The sequence below is a fragment of the Loxodonta africana genome, chromosome 19 (assembly GCF_030014295.1).
Source record: "Loxodonta africana isolate mLoxAfr1 chromosome 19, mLoxAfr1.hap2, whole genome shotgun sequence".
NCBI lineage: Eukaryota > Metazoa > Chordata > Mammalia > Proboscidea > Elephantidae > Loxodonta > Loxodonta africana.
Window position 1 is genome coordinate 2,554,963 of NC_087360.1, and position 25,291 is coordinate 2,580,253.

Below are 25,291 nucleotides of genomic sequence, written 5' to 3' on the forward strand. Positions count from 1 at the left end.
TGTCTGTCTGGACCCTGACTGAACGGGACACACTGGTGGGACCCTGTTGGGGAGCCCTGGTGGTGAAGTGGTTAAGAGCTATGGCTGCTAATCAAAAGGTCAGCAGATGCTCCTTGGAAATCCTATGGGGCAGTCCTACTCTGTCCTATAGGGCCACTATGAATTGGAATCAACTCAATGGCGACAGGTTTGGTTTTGGTTTGGCCCCATCATATTAGCAGTGACCATATGACTTGCTTTGGTCAAGATAGTGTGTGTCATTTCCACAAAGAAGCATTTATGAGCAGCTGAGTGATACTACGGAGTCCCTGGGTGGTGCAAGCAGTGAAACTATTCGGTTGCTCACCAAAAGGTGGAAGGTTTGAATCCACCCAGAGGCACCTCAGAAGGTAGGCCTGGTGATCTATTTATGAACAATCAGCCCATGAAAAGCCTATGGAGCGCAGTTCTACTCTGACACACATGGGGTTGCCGTGAGTCGGGCTGACTCCATGACAACTGATAAAGAGGATGTCATATTTCATGCTCTCTCTCCCTTTCACTGGGAAATTCTCAAGCACCACGTAGTGATGGTCACATCCTAAGATGGGTTCCATCAGCTCAGATTCTTGCCCAACCACACAGGACCTGAAGTCTGAGCAAGGAATAAGTCTTCATTTTAAACCAGTGAGAGCTGGGGGTTGCTTGTCACTTCAGCATAACAGCCAATCCTGACTGTATAGCTCTGTTCCTCTTTTGAGTGAATACATTCCTGATAATGATTTACTGTCCATGTTGTGTAATTATGTATTTATGTGTAATATACATACCCGCACATACATGCTTAATTGTGTATTAAATATGATTGTAATGAAAGCTCAATTCAGAATTTAAAAATAAAAATTTAGAAGCCATGGACACAAGAAATAAAAATAAATAAATGTAATTTATATACATTTGTTGCAGAGAAGTATGATAGAGCCAGCAGTAACAGGCTTTCAAACATAAAAATAGAACACATTAGAGTAAAATTCTGCAAACGAAATAAAATGGAAATGCAGGTTAAAAGAAAAAATAACCAATATAAAATATAAGTCTGGTAATGGAGAGGTTGTCTGTGTACTTTTTTTAAATGAATAATGGTAGATATCAAACCGACATGGTATTTAGATTCCAGGGAATACTTTTAAATGAGTGATATAACAGTTTAATTTTAAAATGTCAATAGTTTCAGTATACTGAAAATTTCAACCTTTGCTGCTTAGGAGGAAAAATTTTAAATGTCAACTTTAAAATGTGCCTGGGGATATATAGTTTTAGAAAATTTATTCCAGAGCATTGCTATCCAATAGAATTTTCTACAATGATGGAACTATTCTGTACCTCTGTCATCTCATAGGATAGCCGCTATCTGCATGTGGCTATCGAGTACCTGAAATGTGGCTCTGCAAGTGAGCATTTTATTTATTTTATTTCAAATTAATTTAAGTTTAAATAGCCAGTGGCTACTGTATTGGACAGTACATTTCCAAGATGATGCAAGCAAGACCACTAGGTTATTGGGCCATCCGGTGTAAAGAAGGGCCAAGTAATATCGCAAAATCATTTGTATCCACTGCTTGACAAGGAGGGCAGCCTATTATAGTAGTATTTGAGGTCTTTTGTGGACTTTTCAACTACCACTAAGCAACCATCTACTCCTCACTAACGCCGTTCTGGAAGACCCAGCTCCACACCACTGTAGAAGACAACAAAAGAAGAACCCCCATCGCAGTGAAAGGCATGTCAGATTGGGGCTGAGCTCGGGCTGATGGTGCAGTTTTGGGCTCCCACTGCTGACCCAGGTGCCAGGTGGTCAGGTGGTGGCAGTCTTTTCCTCTGACTTTGGTGCGTGGACGACCAGTGGTGGGATGGAAGTTGAATGCTTATGTTAGAGAATGAACACACCAGAAAATGGAGTGACTATTTCGCCCCATGCTCCACCCTCTCCTTAAGGGTGTTTGAAAGCAGCTTTGATATCCCAGCAATGGAGGCACTAAAGAAGCACAGAATTCCAGGTGGCATCTTCTAGACACTGCCTTTGTAGACGCCCCATGCATGTTTGTGATAGAATGCCAGTGTTTTAATGGAAAAAAATACAAAAAGGAATACGTACATCACCTACAACCCAATCACCCAGGATTTAACTATTAAAATTTTATGTCTTTTGGCTTTCTGTATCTTTATATCATCCACAGGGAGAAGCATAAACAACTAAAATCATAATTCAGAAAATCGGTCACATGAACAAGTGGTATGTCTTAGGTTTACTTTTTTCCTTCATTTTTTTCATGTCCTAGGGGGAAGGTACAGTGTAATGGCAGAGTCAGATTAACAACTTTAAATGTCCTGGTCACTGACTATGGAGCCCTGGTAACGCAGTCATTAAGCACTTGACTGCTAACCGAAAGGTCGGTGGTTTGAAGCCACCAGCGGCTCCATGGGAGAAAAATGTAGCAGTCTGCTTCCATGAAGATATACAGCCTTGGAAACCCTATGGGGCAGTTCTAGTTCTGCTCTGTCCTGTAGCGTTGCTATGAGTTGGAATTGACTCCATGGCAGTGGGTTTGGTTTAATGAGTCACTGACTATATCATAGTACCCAACTTTTTTTCCTGCTACTGAATATAAACAACAAAATATAAACTGAAAATTAAGTTTCTAAGGGTCCAACAAAAATCTTTTTTCCTGTAATGTCTGTTTTTTTATTGTGGTAAAATTATATGCAACAAAACATATACCATCTCACCAATTTCTACATGTACAATTCATCGACATTGACTACATTCTTCAAGTTGTGCAACTATTCTCGCTATCCTTTTCCGAAATATTCCACCACTGTGGGAACTCTGGTGATGTAGTGGTTAAGTGCTATGGCTGCTAACCAAAAGGTTGGCAGTTTGAATCTGCCAGGTGCTCCTTGTAAAGTCTACGGGGCAGTTCTACTCTGTCCTATAGGGTCACTATGAGTTGGAATGGACTCGGCGGCAGTGGGTTTTTTTATGAACACAAACTCAGTGCTCCCTAAGCAAAAGCTCACCGTTTGCACCCCCCCAATCCCTGGTAACCTCTAGTAATCTTTGGTTTCTGTATATTTGCTTATTTCATATAAGTGAGATCATACAATACTTGTCTTTTTCAGACCGACTTATTTCACTCAGCATAACGTTTTCAAGATCCGTCTGTGCTGTGGCACGCACAGGGACTTCGTTTCTCTTGATGGCTGAGTAATATTCCATCGTGTGTATGTACCACATTTGTTTATCCGTTCATCTGTTGATGGACGTTAGGTTGTTGCCAGCTTTGGCTGTTGTGAAAAGTGCTGCAGTGAACATTGGTGTACAGGTTTCTGTTTGTGTTCTTACCTTCCCTTCTGGGCGTACACCTAGGATTGGGATTCCTGGCTCGTACAGTAGTTCTATGTTCAACCGTTTGAGGGACCACAAAACTGTCCCCCAGAGGCTGCAGCATTTTACATTTCCACCAGCAATGGATGAGGCCCCAGTTTCTCCACAAGCTCACCAACTCTTGTTTTCCATATTTTTGATCTTTGCCATTCCAATGGGAGTGAGATAATCTCATTGTGGTTTTGATTTGCATTTCCCTAATGGCTAATGGGAAACCCTGGTGGTGTAGTGGTTTAGAGTTTCGCAGCTAACCAAATACTCGGCAGTTTGAATCCACCAGACACTCCTTGGAAACCCTCTGGTACAGTTCTACTCTGCCCTGTAGGGTTGCTGTGAGCTGATTTTTTTAAGGACAATGGAATTTTTTAAATTTTTTTAATGATGTTGAGTATCTTTTCTTGTGCTTGTTGGCTATAAAGTCTATTTGGTGTCTCTTCATACATCAAAATCTTTGAAATAAAGACTGTTTCCCTAGCTATTTTAAGTATTTTTTTATACTTAACAAGGCCTAGCAATTATTATGCCTATTAAATACCCAACTCTTCCCGAGCCACCACCTTGCTAAGAAGCTATCCTGGGCGATTCTGTACCTTCAGACGCAGCCTTCTTCCCACCCAGAGGTTTGTTCTCCCAAAGGAACTGCCTGAGACAGACCTACCTTTCCATCGGGGCATTCACACACTCAAATAGGTTCTGTTGCAGGTTAAACATTGCTAAAAATAGCATGGCGGTGGTGTCAGACCTCCTTGCCTAACTTCACAAGGGGGAAGGAGAATTGAGATCAATAGCCCAAAGCTGATTCCTGTGAAGTGTAGGTCAGACATGCCTCCTCTCTCCAATTTTTTTACCAATTCTCACACGAAGCCGTCTCTCCCATGGCATTCTCCACTTCTCTCTGGGTTCGATGATTTGTTGCAGTGTGCACACAAAATTCACAGTACTCACGATTATGGGGTTTATTAGGGAAGTAACAGGTTACAATTCAGGTTCAGGAATGACTCAGGATGCCATTCTTCCATCAAGACAGCTTTTTCTCGCCCTCTGCTACTGGACCCTGCTGGGGCCCTCTCGGGCAAGTGTTACAACTCTTAGCTCCGTGGGTCGGCAGCCCCACCTTGGCCGTCTAGCACTGTCTCCTGGTTCCTGCCATCTTGCCCTGCTGTCGCTATCGCTGCACTGCTGTGTCTCTCTCTGTCTTCCGTGTTACAGCCTCCTCTCTGTCTCCTGGGTCTAGGAGGTTCTCGGCTCAGGGATCCCGGGTCCAAAGTATGTGCTCCACTCCTGTCTGTTCTTGGTGGTAGTCAGGTCCCCCTTTCTGCCTCTGGGATATCTCACTTTAAGCCTAGCAGGATGGAAAAACTGACCAATCCCCTCATTAGGGTTCTACATACCTTATTTGCATGGTCCCACCCCCACAAGGGTGCCATGCACCTTATTTGTGTTATTAGCAAGCTGTCTAATCCCCTTGGTGGGCCACAAGCATCTTATTGGCATAGCCCCATCCAATCATTTGGTGGGAGTTACAAGACCAAGGCTAGAACGGCTATACAAAAGGGATCCATCACACTGCAAATGTTTTACCAAGCCCAAACCCATTGTCATCGAGTTGATTCTGACTCTTAGTGACTCTGTGGGACAAAGTAGAACTACCCCATAGGGTTTCTAAGGAGCAGCTGGTAGATTCGAACTGCCGACCTTTGGGTTATCTGCCGAATTCTTAACCACTGTACCACCAGGGCTCTGCCTGTGTGTTTGCATATACTCAGTATAGGCAGTTGTATGTGAACAGTACTGGCCATTGAGCATCAAGTAAAAGGTAGGACTGCCTAAGTTCTGTCTAGTCAGCTTCTCTTTCGCAACAGAAGGCATTGTTGTTGCATAATGCATTGTGATGGACTTAGCAGTGCAAGGCAGTTGCCATTGTTGTCTTTGTTTTTTTTGACAGCCTGTGGATTGGCAGGATATTTGGTGTCCTAAAAGGACAGACCCAGTGAAATAACTGGGGACAATTCAATGTTCGGGGGGCTGGGGTTTTTAAACCACAGAAAGGCTCAAGGAGAGAATTATTCAAGTTGCTGAAACTCCATCACGGATACAAGGAAGCACCAAAAGGGGGCTAGGTCTTCAGTATCTCAGAAGCAGGGCCTTCGTGGCTTGAGGACCCATTCTAGCTGGAGTCCACATTGTTGGAAAGTCGCAGGAGGTTGGACTCAGGCCTGACCCAGAGGATGCAGCCTCGAGCCTTTCTGCCCCCATCCTGCAAAGGAAATGATTCGGCTCCCCTGGAAGCTGGTCTCCACGTTTCTCTTCCGAATTAATGATAGTCACTGGCTGGCAAGTATCAAATTCAGCCAATGGTCACATGTTCTGTATCTGTGTCTCAAATTATCGAAATAAGAAGGGGTAGTTTGCACAAAGAAAACATGCTTAGGCCACCGTCAGCCTGTGGACTAGCATTTTATTTCTGAGGGAGAGAAATGCCTTCCCAAGGAGAACTTAGCCTTTGGCAAAACTCAACAACAAAATTTAAATACAAACCTGAAGGTGATGGTTTGCCAGTTTCTCTTCAGAACTTTGCTGCTCCGCTATCTCTCGCTGCATGACAAACCACCCCAAACGTAATGCCCTAAACAACAACCGTTCTCTGATTTCAACAGAGTTTGTGGGTCAGGGATTAGAAGGGGCATAGGGGGGTTGGATGTCTCTGCTCTGGGATGGTTGGAGCCTCAGCTGGGGAAGCATGGGGGAGGTGACTAGACCACCAAGGGCTGGGATCCTCTGAACGCTCACTCACAAACGTGTCTGATGGACGAGGCTGGCTGTCAGCTGGGACTACAGCTGAGGTTAGCAGTCAGAAACACTAACACATGGCTCCTCTGCGTGACAGGGCTTCCTCACAATATGGCGGCCTCGGATGTCTTTACGTGGCAGCTCAGAGTTTCAAAGGTAGTGTCCCAAGAAGTGGAAGCTATTTTGCCTTTTATGACCTAGCCTCAGATGTCACAGAGCATCACTTTCACCAGGCCACTTACAAAGTCACTTCGTAAGAAGAGCATACAGGGTAGGAGGTATGGTGTGGTCATCTCTGGAAAATACAGTCTGCCTCATTGGCTACACACCAGGTAGACTGAGGCAATGAAAGGGATGCTGCCTGGAGGTTTAAATTAAACAATTAAAATGTACAAGCCGTCCCTTCTTATTTATCAAAGTGTCTGTCTTCACCTCCCCTGGCTTTCTTTGAAGTTTACAACCAATGTAGCGCTTAGCTTTTAGCCAGTGTTGTGCCTGCAGATTGGTAATGGCTATGAAACTGTTCCCTAAATGTTGTAGAGAGTAGAACAGCTGGCTGCTGACAAACGCCAGCATTGCTGCCTGTGGGTTGTTAAGTGCCCCAGCACAGTGTCAACAGAGGGGCTGGCTCAGAAGCGTGCTGGAATGAAACACTGCCTGGTCCTACACAATCCTCATAATCAGTTAAAAACCAGGCCTTTCGTTGGCTGATTTTCAGTAGATCACCAGGCCTTTCTTCCTGGTCCATCTTCATCTGGAGCTCTGCTGGAACCTGTTTAGCATTCTAGCAACATGCAAGCTTCTGCCAACATAAAAGTGGCGGCTGCACATGAGGTGCAATAGCCGGGAACAGAACCCTGGTCTCCCGCATGATAGGCGAGAGTTCTACCACTAAGCCACCACTGCTCCCTTTGGCAGGCAGTGTTTGCTGAATAAACAATGGCTGATGCCTGCAGGGAAGGGTTCCTAGGTGTGGGAGGGGTCGGGCCAATGGAGTGGCAGACTGACTCTGGGGATCCGTAGTACAAACAAGACCCAAGTTACTCAGCCATGGTCTTCAGACGATGCCAGCAGAATGCCCCCGGCCCCTCAGCAGTAGTTTAAGTTTAGGCGCTGAGACAGGCCAAGTTATCACTGAGAGCAGATGGGCGCCCGCAGGTCACCGTGTGGCTCTGAGGGGTCTCCGCCTCATCCGCCGTGACTAGCTGTGTAGACCACAGCCCTCCTCAGCTGCATGGTTGGAGAGAGGCAGATGCAACTCTGAAAGGCTGCGTTCACGAGAGTTCTTCAGGGAGGGACTGTTACCCAGAGTTACACAGAGTACCTGGACCCGTGAACGTACCTGGACCTGTGAACATACCTGGACCTGTGAACGTACCTGGACCTGTGAACGTACCTGAATGAGCTAAAATTCAGCATTGTTCTTGCTTCACAGCAGAGTGGGGGCAGTAAGGGATGGCACAGATGTTGGAAACAAATACAGTTGCTGTGTACACCTAAACGGGTGCTTTTGGCTGCAGGGTCAGAAAACCTAACTCAAAATGATTATAGCAAAAATTGAAAAGGGAGGATAGTGAGGGATGTGGTGGGTTCTGTAACTAAAAGGCAGGCATAGATCTTGCTTGCTTCAGGCATGGCTGGATCAGGGCTCAAACAGTGCCCCCTGGATACAACTCCTGTCCTTCCCCAGGTCCCAGCTGGCCATGCCAGTCTCCTCAGGAGGCAACAGCTCCAGTCTCCATCCTCTCCAAGCCCCAGCCAGGCCAGGAGTGGAATGGGAAGAAGCAGTATTCCTCTCTGTGGCTCCTGAAGAATCCATGGCTTCAAACTGATTGGAGTCCTTAGGGCATGTACTCACCCCGACGCACTCATGGTGGCAGAAGGAAGGATTGTGCTGATGGTCTGAAGTCAGTCCTCTGGGGTCAGGGCTGCTGCCCAAAGAAGTGGGACGTTTGAAGGCAAACCATAGATCCCTGTAAGGATACAGTCCCTGTAAATGATGATGTGTGTGAAGCAGCAGGAGTCACCGGGTAGTGCAAACAGTTAACACGCTCGCCTGCTCACGGAAAGGTTATAGATTCAAGTCCACCCAGCAGTGCCTCGGAAGAAAGGCCTGGCAATCTACTTCTGAAAAATTAGCTACTGTGGAAACCTTGTGGAGCACAGTTCTACTCTGACACACATGGGGTCGCTATGAGTCTGAGTTGTCTGCAAGACAACTTATTGGCTGGCGGGGAAGCAGCCAGTCTAGTGTTCAGACTCAGGAGTCACCCTGGTCCCAAGGACAACACATTTGCCCGTTGTCCTTCGCAGAGAGAACTTCTGCTGGGGGTCAGCCCCCTCCACGTTTGATTGATGTGTGTTATTTTCAGTGTCAGAGATGGACGTCCCAAATCTGGAAGCACCTTGGTATTGCCCTCTGTGCGTTGATTGTGTATGTTTAAGGAGTACTTTTTGTTTTTTGCAAGCTGAAAGACTACCTTTGAAAATTTACTAACAGAGACTGGTTCTTGTTGAAATATGCGGCATGGAGAAACCCCTGAGAAAAAAGGCAATGAGAAGGAAATAGCTCTACCAGGTATGAAAGCACGTCATAAGCTATTGTGTTTAAAACATTTGGGCACCTGCTCATGAGAGGCAGGCAGATCAATAAAAGTGGATAGAGAGGCCTGAAATAAACCTAAAAAAATACATGAATTTAGGGTATGTTTTTTAAAGATGGCATTTAAAATCCACGGGTACTGGGTGAATCACTTAATAAATAGTGCCAATAAAACCAATGTGGGGAGGAAATAAAGCTGGATCCTTATCTCATTTCCCACACTAAAATAAATTCCAGGTGGATCAAAAGGTTAATTTCCTTACACTTCGATTTCCTAATAAACAAAAACAGGACCAACAAAGCACTTAGAGAAACAGGCGAAGGATGCAAGCAGTCATTTAATAATGATTAGGAAATTCAGATATAGCTATGGGAAAAAAGTTCAGCAACACTCAGTACTTAATGAAATACCATTTTTGTTTATCAGATATGCAAAGATCCCAGGTTAGAAAACAGGCTCCTGCATACACCTTCAGTGCCAATTGGTATAGTTTCTTTGAATGGCAATTTAGCAAGCGTACCAGTATTGAAATCACTGCCCACCCATCTCTCAGTTTGCCACACTGTGGTGGCTGGCGTGTTGTTGTGATGCTGGAAGTGATGCCAGCAGTATTTCAAATGCCAGAAGGGTCACCCATGGTGGACAGGTTTCAGCCTAAGACTAGGGAGAAAGGTCTGGCAACCTACTTCCGACATCAGCCAACAAAAACCCTATGGATCACAACAGAACAGTGTCTGATATAGTGCTGGAAGGTCAGCCCCCTAGGTTGGAAGACACCCAAAATACACCGTGGCTGCCACAAGCGATCTTGAAGATGGCGCAGGACCAGGCAACATTTTGTTCTGTTGTACATGGGGTTGCCAGGAGTCAGGGCTAACTCAGTGGCAGCTGACAAGAACAACAATATTAAAAACATGCATCTGTTTTGACTTGGCAGTTCCATTTTCAGGAATTTGTTCTAGAAGTATACGTGTATGTGTGTGCAAAGCTGTGTGTACATGAAGTGTTGTTTGTGGCATCAAAAGATGGGAAACATCTATTTGTCCTTTAGATAGGCGCCAGTCAAGTAGCTCGTGTTCAAATACAGCTACAAGGTGGATTGGTTTGCAGTTGTAATAAAAACAATGCAGTGTGTCTGGAGGTGCTGATACAGACAACCCCCCGAGGTATGTTTTCTAGCATGCGTGCGTGTGTGTGTGTGTGTGTGTAAATAAGGTGCATGAAAACATGTGGTGTGTTACCTTTAGAGTAAAAAATCTACGTATTTAGATGTGTTTTTCTCCCTGGAGATTCCTACTCAACTGGGGTAAGACAGGTACACAAGTCTGCAGTCTCAGAGACTCTTACTTCTCAGGTGTCGTCATTTGCACCTTGTTTTTTTTAGATTACTTTTTTAATGCTAAAAAAGAAAAAAAAAACAGTTAATAAAAAATTAACATGCCCTCCCCCCAAAAAAAATACCTGAAAATGTGAGTTTTTAACCATAGTTGAGATTTTGATTTAAAAAATGTCTTCCTTAATTAAAGAAGTATATTTAACCAATTTCTCTAAGACGCTAGTAACCTTGCAGCCTGGAGAAAACAGCAATACAGTTCTATTATGTGTTCTAGTGAAATTAGAGGGTTGGGGCTTGTACAGACAGTAAAATTAGGCCTGTTCCAAAACCGTGGAAATCAAGTGAAGCCCAGTCCCTGGGTGCCTCGTGAAACCCTGGAAAACAGGGAAGTGTAGTCCAGTGTTAGGAGGTCTGTTGTTGTTGCTGGGGGCCGTCAAGTTGATCCTGACTAATAGCGACCCGTGTGACAGACCAGAGCTGCTCCATGGGGTTTTCTAGGCCGTAATCTTTATAGGTACTTGTCAGCCAAAAAGGCCCTCCTGGACGAGTTTTTGAAAATATGTGTCCTGCTGGCTCTGGGAAGGTTACTGCCTTAATTTGGAACTTCTAGGGTCGATTTGAAATTTATGTCTGCATCTTATATCTCCCATTGGAGTGCAAGGATTATGTTTTATTTTGTCTTTAGAAGAATCAGGGCTTTGGTTAGTGGTCATTGTTTGGACGAGATGGCAAGAGGAGAAAATGGCTTCAAAACAGGCAGGTGTCCAGGTTCCTGTGTAACAAATAATAACATTTAAAATCTGTTTTCCGCAGGGCACTGTGTTGAGGGCTTGACCCACACTCTCTCATAGAATTCTTTGTATTCAGTAAAGAGCAGGAATTGTTTCCTGCACACCTGCGGGTTTACCCTATTTATGAAAATAACGCTTGCCTTCTGCGTTTGTTCACCAGCCGCGCCCTCTGCCAGGAGGTATTTGAGTAAATGCACTGTGCTAATCTTTTTACAGCACACGTGGAAGACGATTGGCACGGCGCTGCTCGTGGAGGGAGAACACAGCTGGCAAAGAAACGCAGAAGGCACGCGTGATTTGTGCAAAATAGAGTATATGACGACCCTAGGATGAGAGGTTTAATAGCATGTAAAGAAGAGGGCATCTGTCCTAACCATGAGGACTTGGGCTGTTCAGAGACAGTGTGTCGTCACGTGTGGCTTCATGTCCGTGAGGCAGGTGATTTGACCTGTGTCTCTGGAAGTGGCGGTGAGGCAGTATAGCTTCCCCTACTCTCGCCTGCTCTTCCCCTCTCAGCCCTGCTGTCCATTTACAGGAGGCCGTGCTCAGGGGTGGGTCTGTATCAAACTCATTATTTTTTAATGAGAATAACCTCTTTGCATGGAGCCACAATTATTCCTGTGAATCCATAAATACTGTTCTCACAAAATAAGCTACAGGATATTTAAACAGCATCCTCGACTGCTGCCTAGTGGTCCGGCTATTTTCAGGAGGGACAAACGGAGTCCCTCCCCACTCACATGTGAACCAAAACACAAGTCAGACTTTATAATACATCTGTGTATGTGTGGAGGGAGCCCTGGTGGTGCAGTGGGTAAGCGCTTGGCTGCTAATTGAAAGGTTGGAGGTTCAAGTCCACTCAGGGTCACCTTGGAAGATAGTCCTGGCTATCTACTTCCAAAAAACCAGCCACTGAAAACCCGAAGGAGCACAGTTGTTCTCTGACACACATGGGGTTGCCACGAGTGGGAGTGGACCGGACAGCAGCTGGCTGTTGGCAGAGTGATATGCATACATGTAGTTTTTCTTCTTCCTGCCCACGTTTTAAGTGTTGGCTTCACCATTTGACATGCATATGGGTAACAAAAATTTTAAATCTTTTCTTCTTTAAAATAGTCACCACCAAGCTCTCTATTCTCTTCCCTTGCTTCCTTTTTTCCTTCAGTGAACTTATGGACATCATAAATGTGTGCGTGTGTGTGTATATGTGTGCGTGCGTGTGTGGGCATGTGTGCATGCGTGTGTATGTATGTGTGTGTGTGTGCACATGTGCATATGTGTGTGTGTGCATATGTATGTGCGTGTGCGGGCATGTGTGTGCGTGTACATGCATGTGTGTGTGTGTGCACTGTCCCCCTGACTAGAACGTTAGTTCTCTGACAACAGGAAACATGTCTACTTTGTTCCTAACTGGATATTCAGTTCTGAAAATAGTTACTGGAAAATAGGAGGGACTTAAGATGCATTTGTTGAATGAATTGAACGAATAACCAAAGGAGGGACATGTTTGGTTTGCTCATCTGGTGTTGTCCATCACCTGCTTCAGTTATTTCCTTCCAAGGTTTTTTGTTTGTTTGTTTGTTTTCTTGGCATGGTGGGAGTGAGGGGGAGTCACTCCACAGCTCCCTAGAGTTGGTGTCCATGTTAATCATGCTGGGAGATGATGTCAGGGCCCACTCTGGTCTGGCATCCATTCCTTCTCTCCTGCTTCTGCTGTCACGTTTCTGTCCAGAGCTGGCACCGTCGGAACGGCTGGCCGCCTGTGGCTTTTGTGTGTCACATGACAGGAGGAGAGCCAGATGCTGGAAAGGACTGGAGATTATGTGCAGGAGGCATTTAGCTCTGAAGACACTTTGAAAAGTCAGGGAACATCTCTCTGTTCTGGGGTGAAGAGGGCTGACTTCCGGGGCCCCGGGAGAGTCAGAGGGTCCTCAGAGCTAGCAACTGGCCTGGTTGGGGACTTGACAGCACACTCTGGTCACCTTTGGGCCAAAATGCAGTGCTGCCTTGCTTTGGCTTGTCTTCTTCCTGGACCCTCTTGAGTTGGTAGGTAGCCAGAGTGTCTGCCACTTGAACCTGTTTTATTTGTCCCTGGAGCTGGTAGAGTGAGACGAGGATTACCTGTGATGAAAACAGCGTGTTTAGTAGAATCAGGGCTGCCGCATACAGTTGTGGAAGTTGTGCAGTGACCAGCTCTGCAAGACCTCACTCAGGTCATCATCTGTATGAATGGCGCCCTCTGGAGCTGGTGAGTGTACAAGCTCCATGGCCTTTAACGTCCAATTAATCACCATTTAGTAAGAATGTCCACCGGCAGTCCACATCGCAACCTGGCTTGCCCTCTCTAGACTGCCCTCTTTGTCTTCTCACTTGTTATTGTCCCCTAGGGCGACGTAAACAAGTACCACAAACTGGGTGGCTTTTGAGAACAGAAACTCGTTTTCCATGGTTCTGAAGGGTAGTCTTCTTACTTCAGGGTACATCTGGTGTTCTCTCTGAAAGGGGACCACCCTTCCTTGTCTCTCAGCTTCCAGTGGCCCCAGGTGTTCCCTCTCTTGCAGATACATCTCCGCATGGCCATCGTTCCTTGGTCTGTCTGTCTCTGTGCCTTTTCTTCTCTTTTATAGGACACACTCAGATTGGGTCAGGACCCCCTACTCCAGCATGACCTTATCTAAACTGATAACATCTTCAAAGACCCTATTTCCAAATAAGGTCAAGTTTACAGGTACCAGGGGTTAGGAATTCATCATATCTTTATAAACTCAACCCTGTTGCTGTCTAGTTGATTCTGACTTGTAGTGACCCGTAGGATTTCTAGGGCTGTATGGAAGCAGACTGCCACGTCTTCCTCCCACAGAGCTGCTAGTGAGTTTGAATAGCTGACCTTTCAGTTAGCAGCCGAGCACTTAACCACTGGACCACCAGGGCTCCTACATATCTTTATGAGGCTCGCAATCCAACTCATAACCCCCTTTTCTTGGATGTTCCCACTGGGTTTTCGGAGACCTCCTTCTTCCTGTGAACAAACTCCTGTCCATGTTTGATCTCTCCAATCTCCCCACAGATGGCTGTTCTTTGACGTTAGGGACCCTGCCCTACACGTCCTTATGTCTCTCTAGAACAAGCAGTGCCCCACGGATAGCAACACATCACACACGGGCTGCACTCAAGTGGTTGACCCTAATTCTAAAATTAACTCTAACACACACACACTTGCTCTGGGGGACACATTTTTCATCAGCCTTAGTCTCTTGGTCCAGTGAGATAGGAGACTCAACTCAAATTTGAGGTTTCTAGGATGCTGACAGCGTCCCTCAATTTGAGTCCTTGAGTTGTTGTGGTGAAGATGCTAACCGTCCACTAAAACCCATCTCTCTTTCTCCCACAGTAATAGAGTCATGGTTGGACTATGGCTGCATGGATAAAGATTGACTTCCCATCTCCCCTGCCTTTGCGACCAGGTTTGGCCATCCATGAGACTAGGCTCTTCCCATGGAATGTGAATGGAAGTGGACGTACAATACCTGCTCCACTTGTTTAAGAGGAAACCCTTAAACTTGGTCTGTTGCTCGGTCCTCCTTCCAGCTGGCTGGAATGGTGATGAAGAGAGTGACAGGGAAGCCACATAGGTTGAACCTAGTAGAACCAACATCAGCTTTGACCCCTGAATGACTGAGTGGAGGAGAACTACACACTGACCTAGAACACTAGCAATGAATTGTTACAGGAGAAAGAGATAAATTTCCTTCATCTTGAAGTTGTCAAATACTTGGGATCTCTTTGTCACAGCAGCTTAGCCTGCCCTAACTGTGCAAATGTAAATGATAATTGGAACTTCAGCTGTGATAAATTAAGGACAAGGATTGGATTAGAAGATGTAAAGTATTTCATAGGCTCAAAGGAAAAGCTGAAGAGACAAATTCAGAGAAGTTTGGCTACACTAACTCCTGGGAGCCAGACATTGGGAACCAGTACACAGTTTCACTAGGACTGGATGAATTTCCTCCAGCTTTTTTTCACTTTCTGTGCCTTTTCACTCAAGATTAAATTCCAGGAGAGAGAGATTCCAACTTGGACTGGCTTAGGCCAGGTGTCCACCTTTTCGGCCAGGGTGGTGGGAAGAAGCCCTTGATGGACAACCCCATCCTCATGGTATGAAGTAGGGGAGGGGTGGGTCAAGTAAGCTACACCAGGATGCCATGATCCATAATACAAGGGATTAGATGCTGGAGATGAAAACAAGTGTCTACCACAACTATGAGTCCAGATAATGAGCTATTTTAATTATATTACTGAACACTGTGCTTGGGATATATATTCTGTAGCGCTGCTATGCTTTATAGATGCAGTATACCCTCAGACCAATCCGCAGTGTACCAATCCACAATACATGTACATACCATGGGGAAAATTATGGCTTTTCCCCCCATTACCATGGTGAATATATTACTAAGTATAAATACACGGCAGAGAGTCTTCTGAAATCAAGGGCTCTGTTTATCTCTGCATAATGAGGCTGTCAATGGAACCTGTATTTACTGAAGCACAAGTAGGTTACAAAACTTCCATTAACAAATGTAAGTAACTCAGTTGTCATAAACAAAAGGAGGGATTAGCATTTGGTATAGACCTGTGAATCCACACTGCATGTGTTATAAGAGCTAACCTGAAGGCTCCAAAAGGCTGCCACTTAGAGCTCTGGGACCATTGTTTCAGAAGTATTAACCCAAAACAAACCAACACACGGACAGTCTCTAAGAGTATTAACCCAACGTAAACCTACACAGGGACCATCTATAAGAACCCAGTTCCAGTTGCTGTCGAGTCGACACTGACACATGGCAACCCCATGTGTGCCAGAGTAGAACTGTGCTCCATGGGATTTTCAGCAGCTGATTTTCAGAAGTAGATTGCCAGGCCTTTCTTCCAAAGTGCCTCTGGGTGGGTTCGAACTGCCAACCTTTCAATTAACCACCGAGCTCATTGGCCATTTGTACCTCCCGGGGACTCCCTTTAAGAAATAAATACCCAGTTTTCTTATGTACGTTGATACTGGACATACACACATTACACAAGGATATCCCCTTAGGAAATATCCCTTCTCCATTTCAGAGCACCCCAAATATGCCCTAGAAATGTGTGTGTACTCACTTATGATAATATCCTGTGTAGGAAAGACACCTTCCTGATACCCTGCACTACCTTTCAGAAAGAAGTTCCCCTCAGACGTAATGCTGTAAATTACAGCTTCTTGTCACTACAACGGAATAATTAGCAGCAGCTACTGCGTATTGGCTATTTTATGGTTAAATAAGCAGCTGTATTCTTTCCTAGAAACTTAAAAAGGATTCACTGGAGAAACATGATCCAAATTCCAAATGACCTACTTAGGAATAAAGTTTAAGAAAAATATACTAAACCCATGATATATCAGAAAAGGGCTATACAATGATAATCCCCTGTATGATCAAAAAATTGCCAGATACAGTGTGATGGCCTATTTATTTAAAGCAAATTACATTCAATAAAATTCCAGTGCACAGTAATTGGGACTGCCTTTAGGATTCATCTTAATAGTGCTGTCCACAGCGAATTGAACTTTTCACCAGCACGTCTTGGTTGCCTACGATTTAATTGAGCTTCTGCAAAGCAGGAATCGTAGTTTATCTGCCTGAGTGTTTCAGCCAAGTGTCCAGAAGGTCAGATGGGGGCCAGCGCGTGCAATTTCCAGCTTGAAAGTGACAGTGTTCAAAATGTTCGTACCATGGCTACTTAAAACACAATACTAGTCCTTTAGGGTGTTTTTCCCCCTAGAAATCACGCCATACATAATGGTCACCTTCTAGAAAATGTTAAGACTTTAGCACCCCAGACCCCATGTAAAATGCAACCCTGCTTCTCTTTGTAGAACAGTATATGTGTCGGGAGGTCCCCAAGACAACCACCAGGTCCCATGGCTCGCTAGGAGGACTCCAGCACTCAGCCTATCCCTGAACTCCCAGCTGCGATTTAGTAACAGTGGAAGGGCACAAAGCAAATTCAGCCAAGGGAAAGCCTCATGGGGTGAGGTCTAGGAAAAGCCAGGAATGAGCTGCCACAGGCTTCTCCCCGTGGAATCGCAGGGGACACCTTTCATTTTCCCAGCAACGTGTAACAACTCTTGTGAAATGTCATCTACCAGGGAGCCCCATCAGACACTCAGCACCCAGGGTTTTATTGGGGCTGGTCACGCAGGCGTCCTCTGCCTAGCGGGTACCCAAACTCCACACTCCAGCAGGAAAGCAGGGTTCAGCGTAAACCATATAGTTTTCTCACCTGTCGTGGAAATATGGGAACCCTTCTGAAATCCAGGTTCCCGGATGCCAGCCCAGGGCCCCCCTTGCGGGCAGGCCTTTGTAGGGATGGTGGCCTCAGGCCTGCTTTCTTAGCTCTTTTCTGCTCCTCGTGTCTAAGAATTGCTTCTGTGGAAGAAACAGTTCTGTGTTAGGAACAGGCATGTCTTTTTTTCTCTCTGAGCCCCTGTCTTCCTCCCCCGAGCGGTGGGAGTGTGGTCTCGCTGTCTCTTCTGACATAGGAGTGACGGTTTTAGCCACGCAGACTCTGGACCATCTTCTTGTCTGTATCTTCATGCAGATAAAACAATCTTAAGTCTGGAATTCATACTTCAGAGTGCTCCAGTCTCGGCATTGTCTTCTATCCATCCTGATCAACGTGTTCGTTTTCTCGTTTCAAAACTCCTCCCATTTTCCCCAAGGGACCAAGAAGAGAAAACATAACAGGAAACTTTTTTTTCCAAGCATGTAAGTCAGTTTATAAATCAAATTTTTTGCTGTTTATCATATTGCCCTTTTAACATGTACTTCACAATCCTGATATGTTTTGTATTCTTATGAAGTTTCTTAGAGGAAAATAAGGACAGAAGGAAACTGTTTCTGCTGTGTTTTCCTTCCCCTCCCTCATCCAGCCTGTCTCCAGGGGAAGAGCCATAGGTAACTTGGAGAAAAACCAGTAGGCATATCACCTACCACTTGCATCAAAGAAGGAAGAGGCAAGGAAGAGAGGAAAACCCGAAAACCCAAACCCATTGCAGTTGAGTCCATTCTGACTCACAGGGACCCTATAGGACAGAGTGGAACTGCTCCATAGGGTTTCCAAGGCTGCAATCTTTACAGAAGCAGTCTGCCACATCTTTCTCCCACGGAGCAGCTGGTGAGTTTGAATTTGAGCCGCCGACCTTTTGGCTGGCAGCTGAGCAGTTTAACCACTGCACCACCAGGGCTCCAGAAGGGAGGAAGGGGAAAGAAATAATACAAGAAATCTGTGATGGAAAGGGCAGGTACTTTGGTAAATGCATTTTTGTTTAAAGTCCAGGTGGATGTTAGTTAGTTAACACGACTGACTAGCATTGAATAAGACGGAATGTAAGTGGATTCAAAATAAGTGGCTTTGGCACCAGAAAATGCAGCGTGAGATCAGAAAGGCTGTTCTGCACTGTGGTTACCTAAAAAACCAAACCCTTTGTCATCCAGTCGATTGTTGACTCATAGTGACCAGTGACCCTGTAGGACAGAGTGGAACTGCCCCACAGGGTTTCCAAGAAGCGGCTTGTGGATTCCAGCTGCTGACCCTCTGGTGAGGCCGCATCAAATCCTGGCTCCCCTACCCTACCCGTGAGCTGAGGGATTCCGGGCAAGTCACTCTACTTCCCCAAACCCCAGGTTTCTTATCTGCTCAAAGAAAATTCAAAATGATACTGACCTTATAGGCCACTGTAAGAAGTAAATGAGAAAACTGTCCCATGAACTTAGCTGAGTGCCTCCGTGCGTATTGAGTACTCTGGTGATGATGAAGATGGCATGATGGTGATGATGACGATTATGTAGTAGAAAGAGCACACACCTGAAAGTCAGGTAAACCAGTTGCCGCGGGGGGCAGCTCCGACTCCAGGTGAGTCCATGTGTGTCAGAGGAGAACCAGTGGGGAAATACAGGTTCCCTCAGTTTATTGGTAGACATGGCATTAACTGTATCTACAGCCCGTGTCAGTTCACGGCACCCTCTGGCAGGGAGGAAGATGTGTATTACTCTGTATCTGGACCTTCATAAACGACACCAAAATAGTGAGATCAGATTTTTGCCAAGATTTCATCTACAGAGACCAACCAACCAACCAGTTGCCGTCAAGTTGATTCGAACTCTTGGAGACGCCACCTGCGTCAGAGTAGAACTGAGCTCCACAGGGTTTTCAGTGGCTGATTTTTCAGAAGTAGATCAACCAGGTCTTTCTTCTGAGGAGCCTCCGGGTGGATTCAAACTGCCAACCTTTCAGTGAGCAGCCGAGCGCTTTACCGTTTGTACCACCTGGGGACTCCAGGCAGATAGGCCTGCTCCATTCTCAATTCCAGCGTTTGCCTAGGGATCGTCACTAATTCCCCATCCTGTCTGAGTCTTGGCATCCTCGTTTTGAACTTGGAACACTATAGGGAAAAGTTGTTGAGATAATGTGGATGAAGGGTTCCTGGGTGGCTCAAACAGTTAAGCGCTCAACTGCTAACTGAAAAGTTTGTGGTTAGAACCCACCCAGAGGTGCCTCGGAAGACAAGCCTGGTGATCTGATTCCGAAAAGTCACAGCCTTGAAAACCCTGTGGAGCACAGTTCTGCTTGGACACCCATGGGGTCACTCTGAGTGGGCATGGACTGGATAGCAGCTGACAGCACCAGCCACAAATGTGGAGGAAGGGGCCGTCAGGGCCTGGCACAAGGGAGATTCTCAATGGGTGTGCACTGTTGCCATTTATGTTCATGGGTTTCAACTTATTTTCTCTTCAGTTTCAACTGTTTAGGGGTTTTCTATTTTTTTAATTAAAGCTATAAACTAGCAGAGTGATACTCTATTTCTCTATGTAAGTAACACCTGCTCTCGGTCAGCTAGTGTCACTAGCTCCGTTGACAAAGGTCGGGACAAATGGAAAAAATGTTTAGGACAGATGGATTGCCAGCTGGTTGCAAATATGTGGTTACTTGCTGTTACACGTGAGCTGAAGCCTACAGCTGAGCCCACCGGGTTCTGGCACCGGCAGCTCCCCAGGACCCCCAGAGCGGTCTCAGATTTGCACGTCCTTCCCCCACAGGGCCAAGGTGAAGAAGGGCGTGAGCATCGTTGGGGTGCGAGCCAGCAGCCCCTCCATCTGGGACGTCAGGGAGAGCACGGATCACACGGGGAGGCACGCGCCAGCTGTCATCGTTTGCCGGAAGAAACCTGCTGCCTCGGAAAGCAGGTGAGTCCCACAGGCTGCAGGTGCATTCACACATGCGGCAGCTGTGGCTTCCTTCTTCCTAGACTTGCTAACAACCACTTATGGTGCCCTCTGCATTTGGGGGGCATCTCTGTTATTGTGCTCGAGGGAAGATGGGGGACACGCTTTACTGAGGAAAGGTGGGCTGTTATTCACAGTGGATCTGCTTACCACCAGGGCATGGCTCGGGTCACCTGGTCACTTGCAAGGACTGCTCCAGGTAGATGGAATTCCTCTGAGTGCACATCCGCTTGGTCCTCTTAAACCCACATCGTCAGGTGAATGCCAAGCCCGATGTCTCGGATAAAAGGGCCCACTTGGCAACGGGCCAAAGCAGAAGCTCACCTGTCACCTGCTGGCGTACAGGGAGGTGTTCCACGTTTGCTGAGTGTATTTAAATATAACGTGTCTGTCTGGATTCATGCACCAGCATTTCCTGGTGACGCAGCAAGCAATCTGCCGGGGAATCACTGTAGAAAGAAATTAAAACCCGAATCTGTCTCCGACACACACCAAATTAGAAGCAGCCAGTTCACTGATGGGCAAAGGGGAGCTGGAAGTTAGGAGGCCAGATTTATTCCAATCTCCCCAAACCTCATTGGTGGCTCCAGAGAATTGCTACTCTGGCCACATATTTTTGCCAATTTTAGGTTGTTTTTTCCTCCTTATATTATTGGAGATTTTTGAACAGTAACCGGAGAACAAACCCTAGGCATACAACACATTATTCCTAGGCTGTAGATTTTTAAACTTTCATAAGTCAGTGTTTGGAAAATATGTTTGTTTTCTATTATTTATTCCAGTATGGAGGCTGTGAATCTCAGCCGATGGTTATCATGCCTTTTTAGCTAAGTGACAAGGAGCAATTGAAAGCAACTTGGAGGTGATTTGATTAGGATTCCCTTCTGTGCTCCTGGAAACTTCCTTCAGCCTTGGAGCCTGGGGACTTGGGTGGGCAGCAGCCCTGGGTTGTATATACCGTTCCTTTTGTGGCCAGTGCGAGAATATTTTCCACAGCCTCTAGAGTGACTGTAGAGGAAACAGGTGATATGTTTTTGGGTTTCGTCCTAAATGCATTTGTTATGAGAGTGTGCCACCCTGATTAACTCGATGTGTTTACAAATACACACACATTCAAACATGGCTGTGTTATTATGCCTGGGGAATAAGTGTCACCTCAATAACGGCTGTCTTTTGGGTTTTTTTGGGTTAGCAAAGCTTAGAAAGGATGGATGGATGGAGGGAGGGAGGGAGGGATGGGTGGGTGGATGCGGGGATGGATGGATGGAGGGAGGGAGGGAGGTAGGGAGGGATGGAGGGGTGGGTGGGTAAGTGGGTGGGTGGGTGGACACGTGGGTGGACGCGTGGATGGGTGGATGGATGGGTGGGTGGGTGGATGGATGGGTGGGTGGGTGGATGGATGGATGCGTGGATGGATGGGTGGGTGGATGTGTGGATGGGTGGGTGGGTGGGTGGATGTGTGGATGGGTGGGTGGGTGGGTGGGTGGATGTGTGGATGGATGGGTGGGTGGATGCATGGATGGATGGGTGGATGAGTGGGTGGGTGGATGCATGGATGGATGGATGGATGGATGAATGGGTGGGTGGGTGGGTGGATGCGTGGATGGATGGGTGGGTGGGTGGGTGGATGCGTGGATGGATGCGTGGGTGGATGGGTGGGTGGATGCGTGGATGGATGGGTGGGTGGGTGGGTGGATGGATGGATGGGTGGGTGGGAGGATGCGTGGATGGAAGGGTGGGTGGATGCGTGGACGGGTGGGTGGACGCGTGGGTGGGTGCACGGATGGATGGATGGACGATGGACGGACGCGTGGATGCATGGATGTGTGCATGGATGCGTGCGTGGACACGTGGGTGGACGCGTGGGTAGACGGGTGGACGCGTGGGTGGACGCGTGGGTGGACGCGTGGGTGGACGCGTGGACGCGTGGGTGGACGCGTGGGTGGGTGCGTGGGTGGGTGCATGGATGGGTGGATGGATGGACGCGTGGGTGGACACGTGGGTGGACGCGTGGATAGATAGCTAGATAGATATTAGTTTCTCTCGAGTCAGCTCTGACTCCTGGCGGCCTTATGTGCAACAGAAGGAGGTGTGGCCCGGTCCTGTGCCATCTTCATGATCGTTGGTATGTTTGAGCCCATTGCTGAGGCTGTTGTGTAAATTCATCTCATTAAGAGTTTCCCTCATCTTCGCTGACCTTCCACTTTACCAAACATAATGTCCTTCTCTAGCAGTTCGTCTTTCCTGATGACATGTCCAACATAATCAAGCCGAAGTCTCAGGCCATCTTCGGGTCTGAGGAGCATTCTGGTTGTATTTCTTCTAAAACTGATGTGTTCGTTTTTCTGAAAGTCCACCGTATATTCACACATTTTTTTTTTATTTTTTGCTAGAAGAGGGGGATCCTAACCAATGTGTTTGTCTTGTGCACAGTCTCCGCTCCTTTTCTTGCAGATTGCTAGTAGTAATAGCAGTGGTTGTAGAGTTGTCTGTGAAACACAAAGGGATTTGAATCATTTAAAATGTTTATGAATTATTTCTTCTTGTTTTCTAATTTCTGGCTAAGAATGAGCTTTGTTCATCTCTAGCATGGAGAGGAAGGTAAGGAAAGTTCCCCAGGGTGCTTCTCCCCATTAAGATGTAAGCTGCTTTCTATGGGTCAGGTAATTCAGGGACTTCAGAGAGTTTTGCCACGTCTTGGGATGGAAAGAAACTCAATAACTCCAGAAGATACCCAGGTATACAGATGCTTGATGCGTACCATTAATTTTTCTCTCATCTGCATCAGTACCCTCTCTTTAAGAAATGGGTGCTCTGAATGGGATATCAAGCTATGCCTTTAAAATTCCCAGCGTCACAGTGGAGAATATTCTTTATCCCTTTGTAGATTCTAATATCATCTCTCTATTTCCCACTTTGGGTCTAGATGATGGGAAAGACCAGACGTACACACGTGTGTGTATAGTATATGCGTGTACGTACAATGTATGCACATGTGGAATATACATGTGTATGATCTTGGTGTGTAAATGTGTATGCATGCATATCCACCTATGTTTTATATATGCACAGACGTGTTGATGGAGGGATTTATTTTATTTTTTGGAATCTAGTTCTTACGCTACACCAGGTAGGTTTGGCTTCAAGAGGCAGCTCTGTAATGAAAGCCCTTTTAGATTGGAAATCTGTCTGGTTTGCTGCTTTGCTCCTGGCCTTGCCTGCAGCCGTGTCTGATGCTCAGTGGTCTTTTTATAGATATCTGCTTAACAAAGTCCTAGAACTAGTCCACACCTATGTAAATCTGTGTGCAGACGTATTGCGTGGCCTCTGATCTATGTTGTTCAGACAAGCCGGGTGTGTAAATGTGTATGGAGAAGCCCCATTTGGGAAAAACCCAGGGAAGGGTAGTTTTATGAGTAGAAAATGTCCCCAGAAGACAACACAAGAGACTGGCCACTGGGATTGCTATGGGGGAAGCTGGAGAAAGCATTGAATGTAAGTTATTTTTTACTGTGAATTTTTTAGATGGTTTGATTTTTTCCCCATTTTTATTACATGTTCTACCTATTTAATAAAATGCATATAATTAAAAATAGACACAATTTGAATATGGTATCTTCATTAATATAACAAAAAGCCAAACCCATTTGTCATCGAGTCGATTCTGACTCATAGCGACCTTATAGGGCAGAGTAGAACTGCCCCATAGGGCTTCCAAAGAGTGGCTTGTGGATTTGAACTGCCGACCTTTTGGTTAGCAGCCCAGCTCTTAACCCCAGCTCCCCAGGCACCATCGTTAATCCAGTCACCTGTTAGCATTACGTCAAATGTTTTCCTCTTACTCCTGACTTGAGGGAATTGTTACTGTTGTTAGTTGCTGTCCAGTCGACTCCAACTCATGGTGACCCCGCGTGTGCTGAAAACTGCTCCACAGGGTTCTCAAGGCTGTGACCTTTCAAAGCAGATCCAGGCCTGTCTTCCCAGGCGCCTCTGGGTGGATTCGAACTGCAAACCTTTTGGCTAGTAGTCAAGCGCTTTACCATTTCCACCACCCAGTGACTCCTTTAGAGACTTAAAGAAAGAAAAATCATGCTGCAGTGTTTGGAGCCGTGAGTGAGCTGGGGTGAGATCTAGTTCTTTCTCTGAAGCATAATTGGAAAGCGGATTTTGCAGAGGATATTTTAATAATGGCAGTAGGTTTTGCTTCAGAATCTGTTTTCCTTAATAAATTCTTCCTACTCTGGATTTTTTCAGTTATTTTTAAAAGTCAGACTCTGACGGTATGAATGCAAAAGAGGGTGCCTTAATTAGCTCGAGAGTCCTAGATTTTGGATTGCTGATACTTTGCCATGGGTCAGGAAGTTGGGTTACTGAAGTTAAGTCCCTGTGACAGGTGTAATTTTACGGATTAAGGAGACACTTTTGTGCTGGCAATGAACGCAACAGGAGTGAATGCAGACCTTTAATTGAAGAAGTTTGGTTGCCGAAAACCTTATCACAACAATATTAACATATGAATGTTATCACAGCTCTCAGATCTGTTTTGATGGAGCGTTGCCAGGCAAATATTGCCAAACAGACGCAGAAGAGCTAATTAAGCTCCGTCCCTCAAACTCCATTTTGCGTATCAGAGTATTGCTCACTGGAGCGTTGTGTCAGCTTAGGTAGCTGTCTAACAGGAAGCCGTATGTTGCCTTTACCTTGTCTCTGCATAGGGGGCGTTTCCCAGAGTTTACCGCAGCTGATGTTTAGAAGGTTTTAGACGGGATTGAAGAACTAGAATGATCGTAAGAAGCTTACATGCGTTGAAGTTTTCAATCACAGCTTCTAATTGATGAGAATCCCATCTCCTTTAGGAACTAATAACATTGCTGAAGACTATCGCTTGCTAATAGAGTGTAGACAGGCAAGAGTAAATATCTAGAGTTTAATAACTTTTCACAATTATGATCTGCTTATATTGTATGATACTGGTTTTCCATTTAATGCAGGTAATATCTTTCATTTAAAAATTTATTTAAGTAAAA

General features: G+C 45.9%; 1 protein-coding gene across 1 annotated transcript in view; it reads left to right on the forward strand.

The window, feature by feature from the left end:
• The window catches only part of LOC135228270 (transmembrane protein 132D-like), a 338,352-nt gene extending 317,827 nt beyond the window's left edge, over window positions 1-20,525 (forward strand). The window contains exons 3-4 of the mRNA XM_064272952.1: window positions 20,079-20,225; window positions 20,522-20,525. Coding sequence (XP_064129022.1) covers window positions 20,079-20,225; window positions 20,522-20,525 — 151 coding nt within the window. The remainder of the gene's footprint in view (window positions 1-20,078; window positions 20,226-20,521) is intronic.
• The last annotated feature ends 4,766 nt before the right edge of the window (window positions 20,526-25,291 follow it).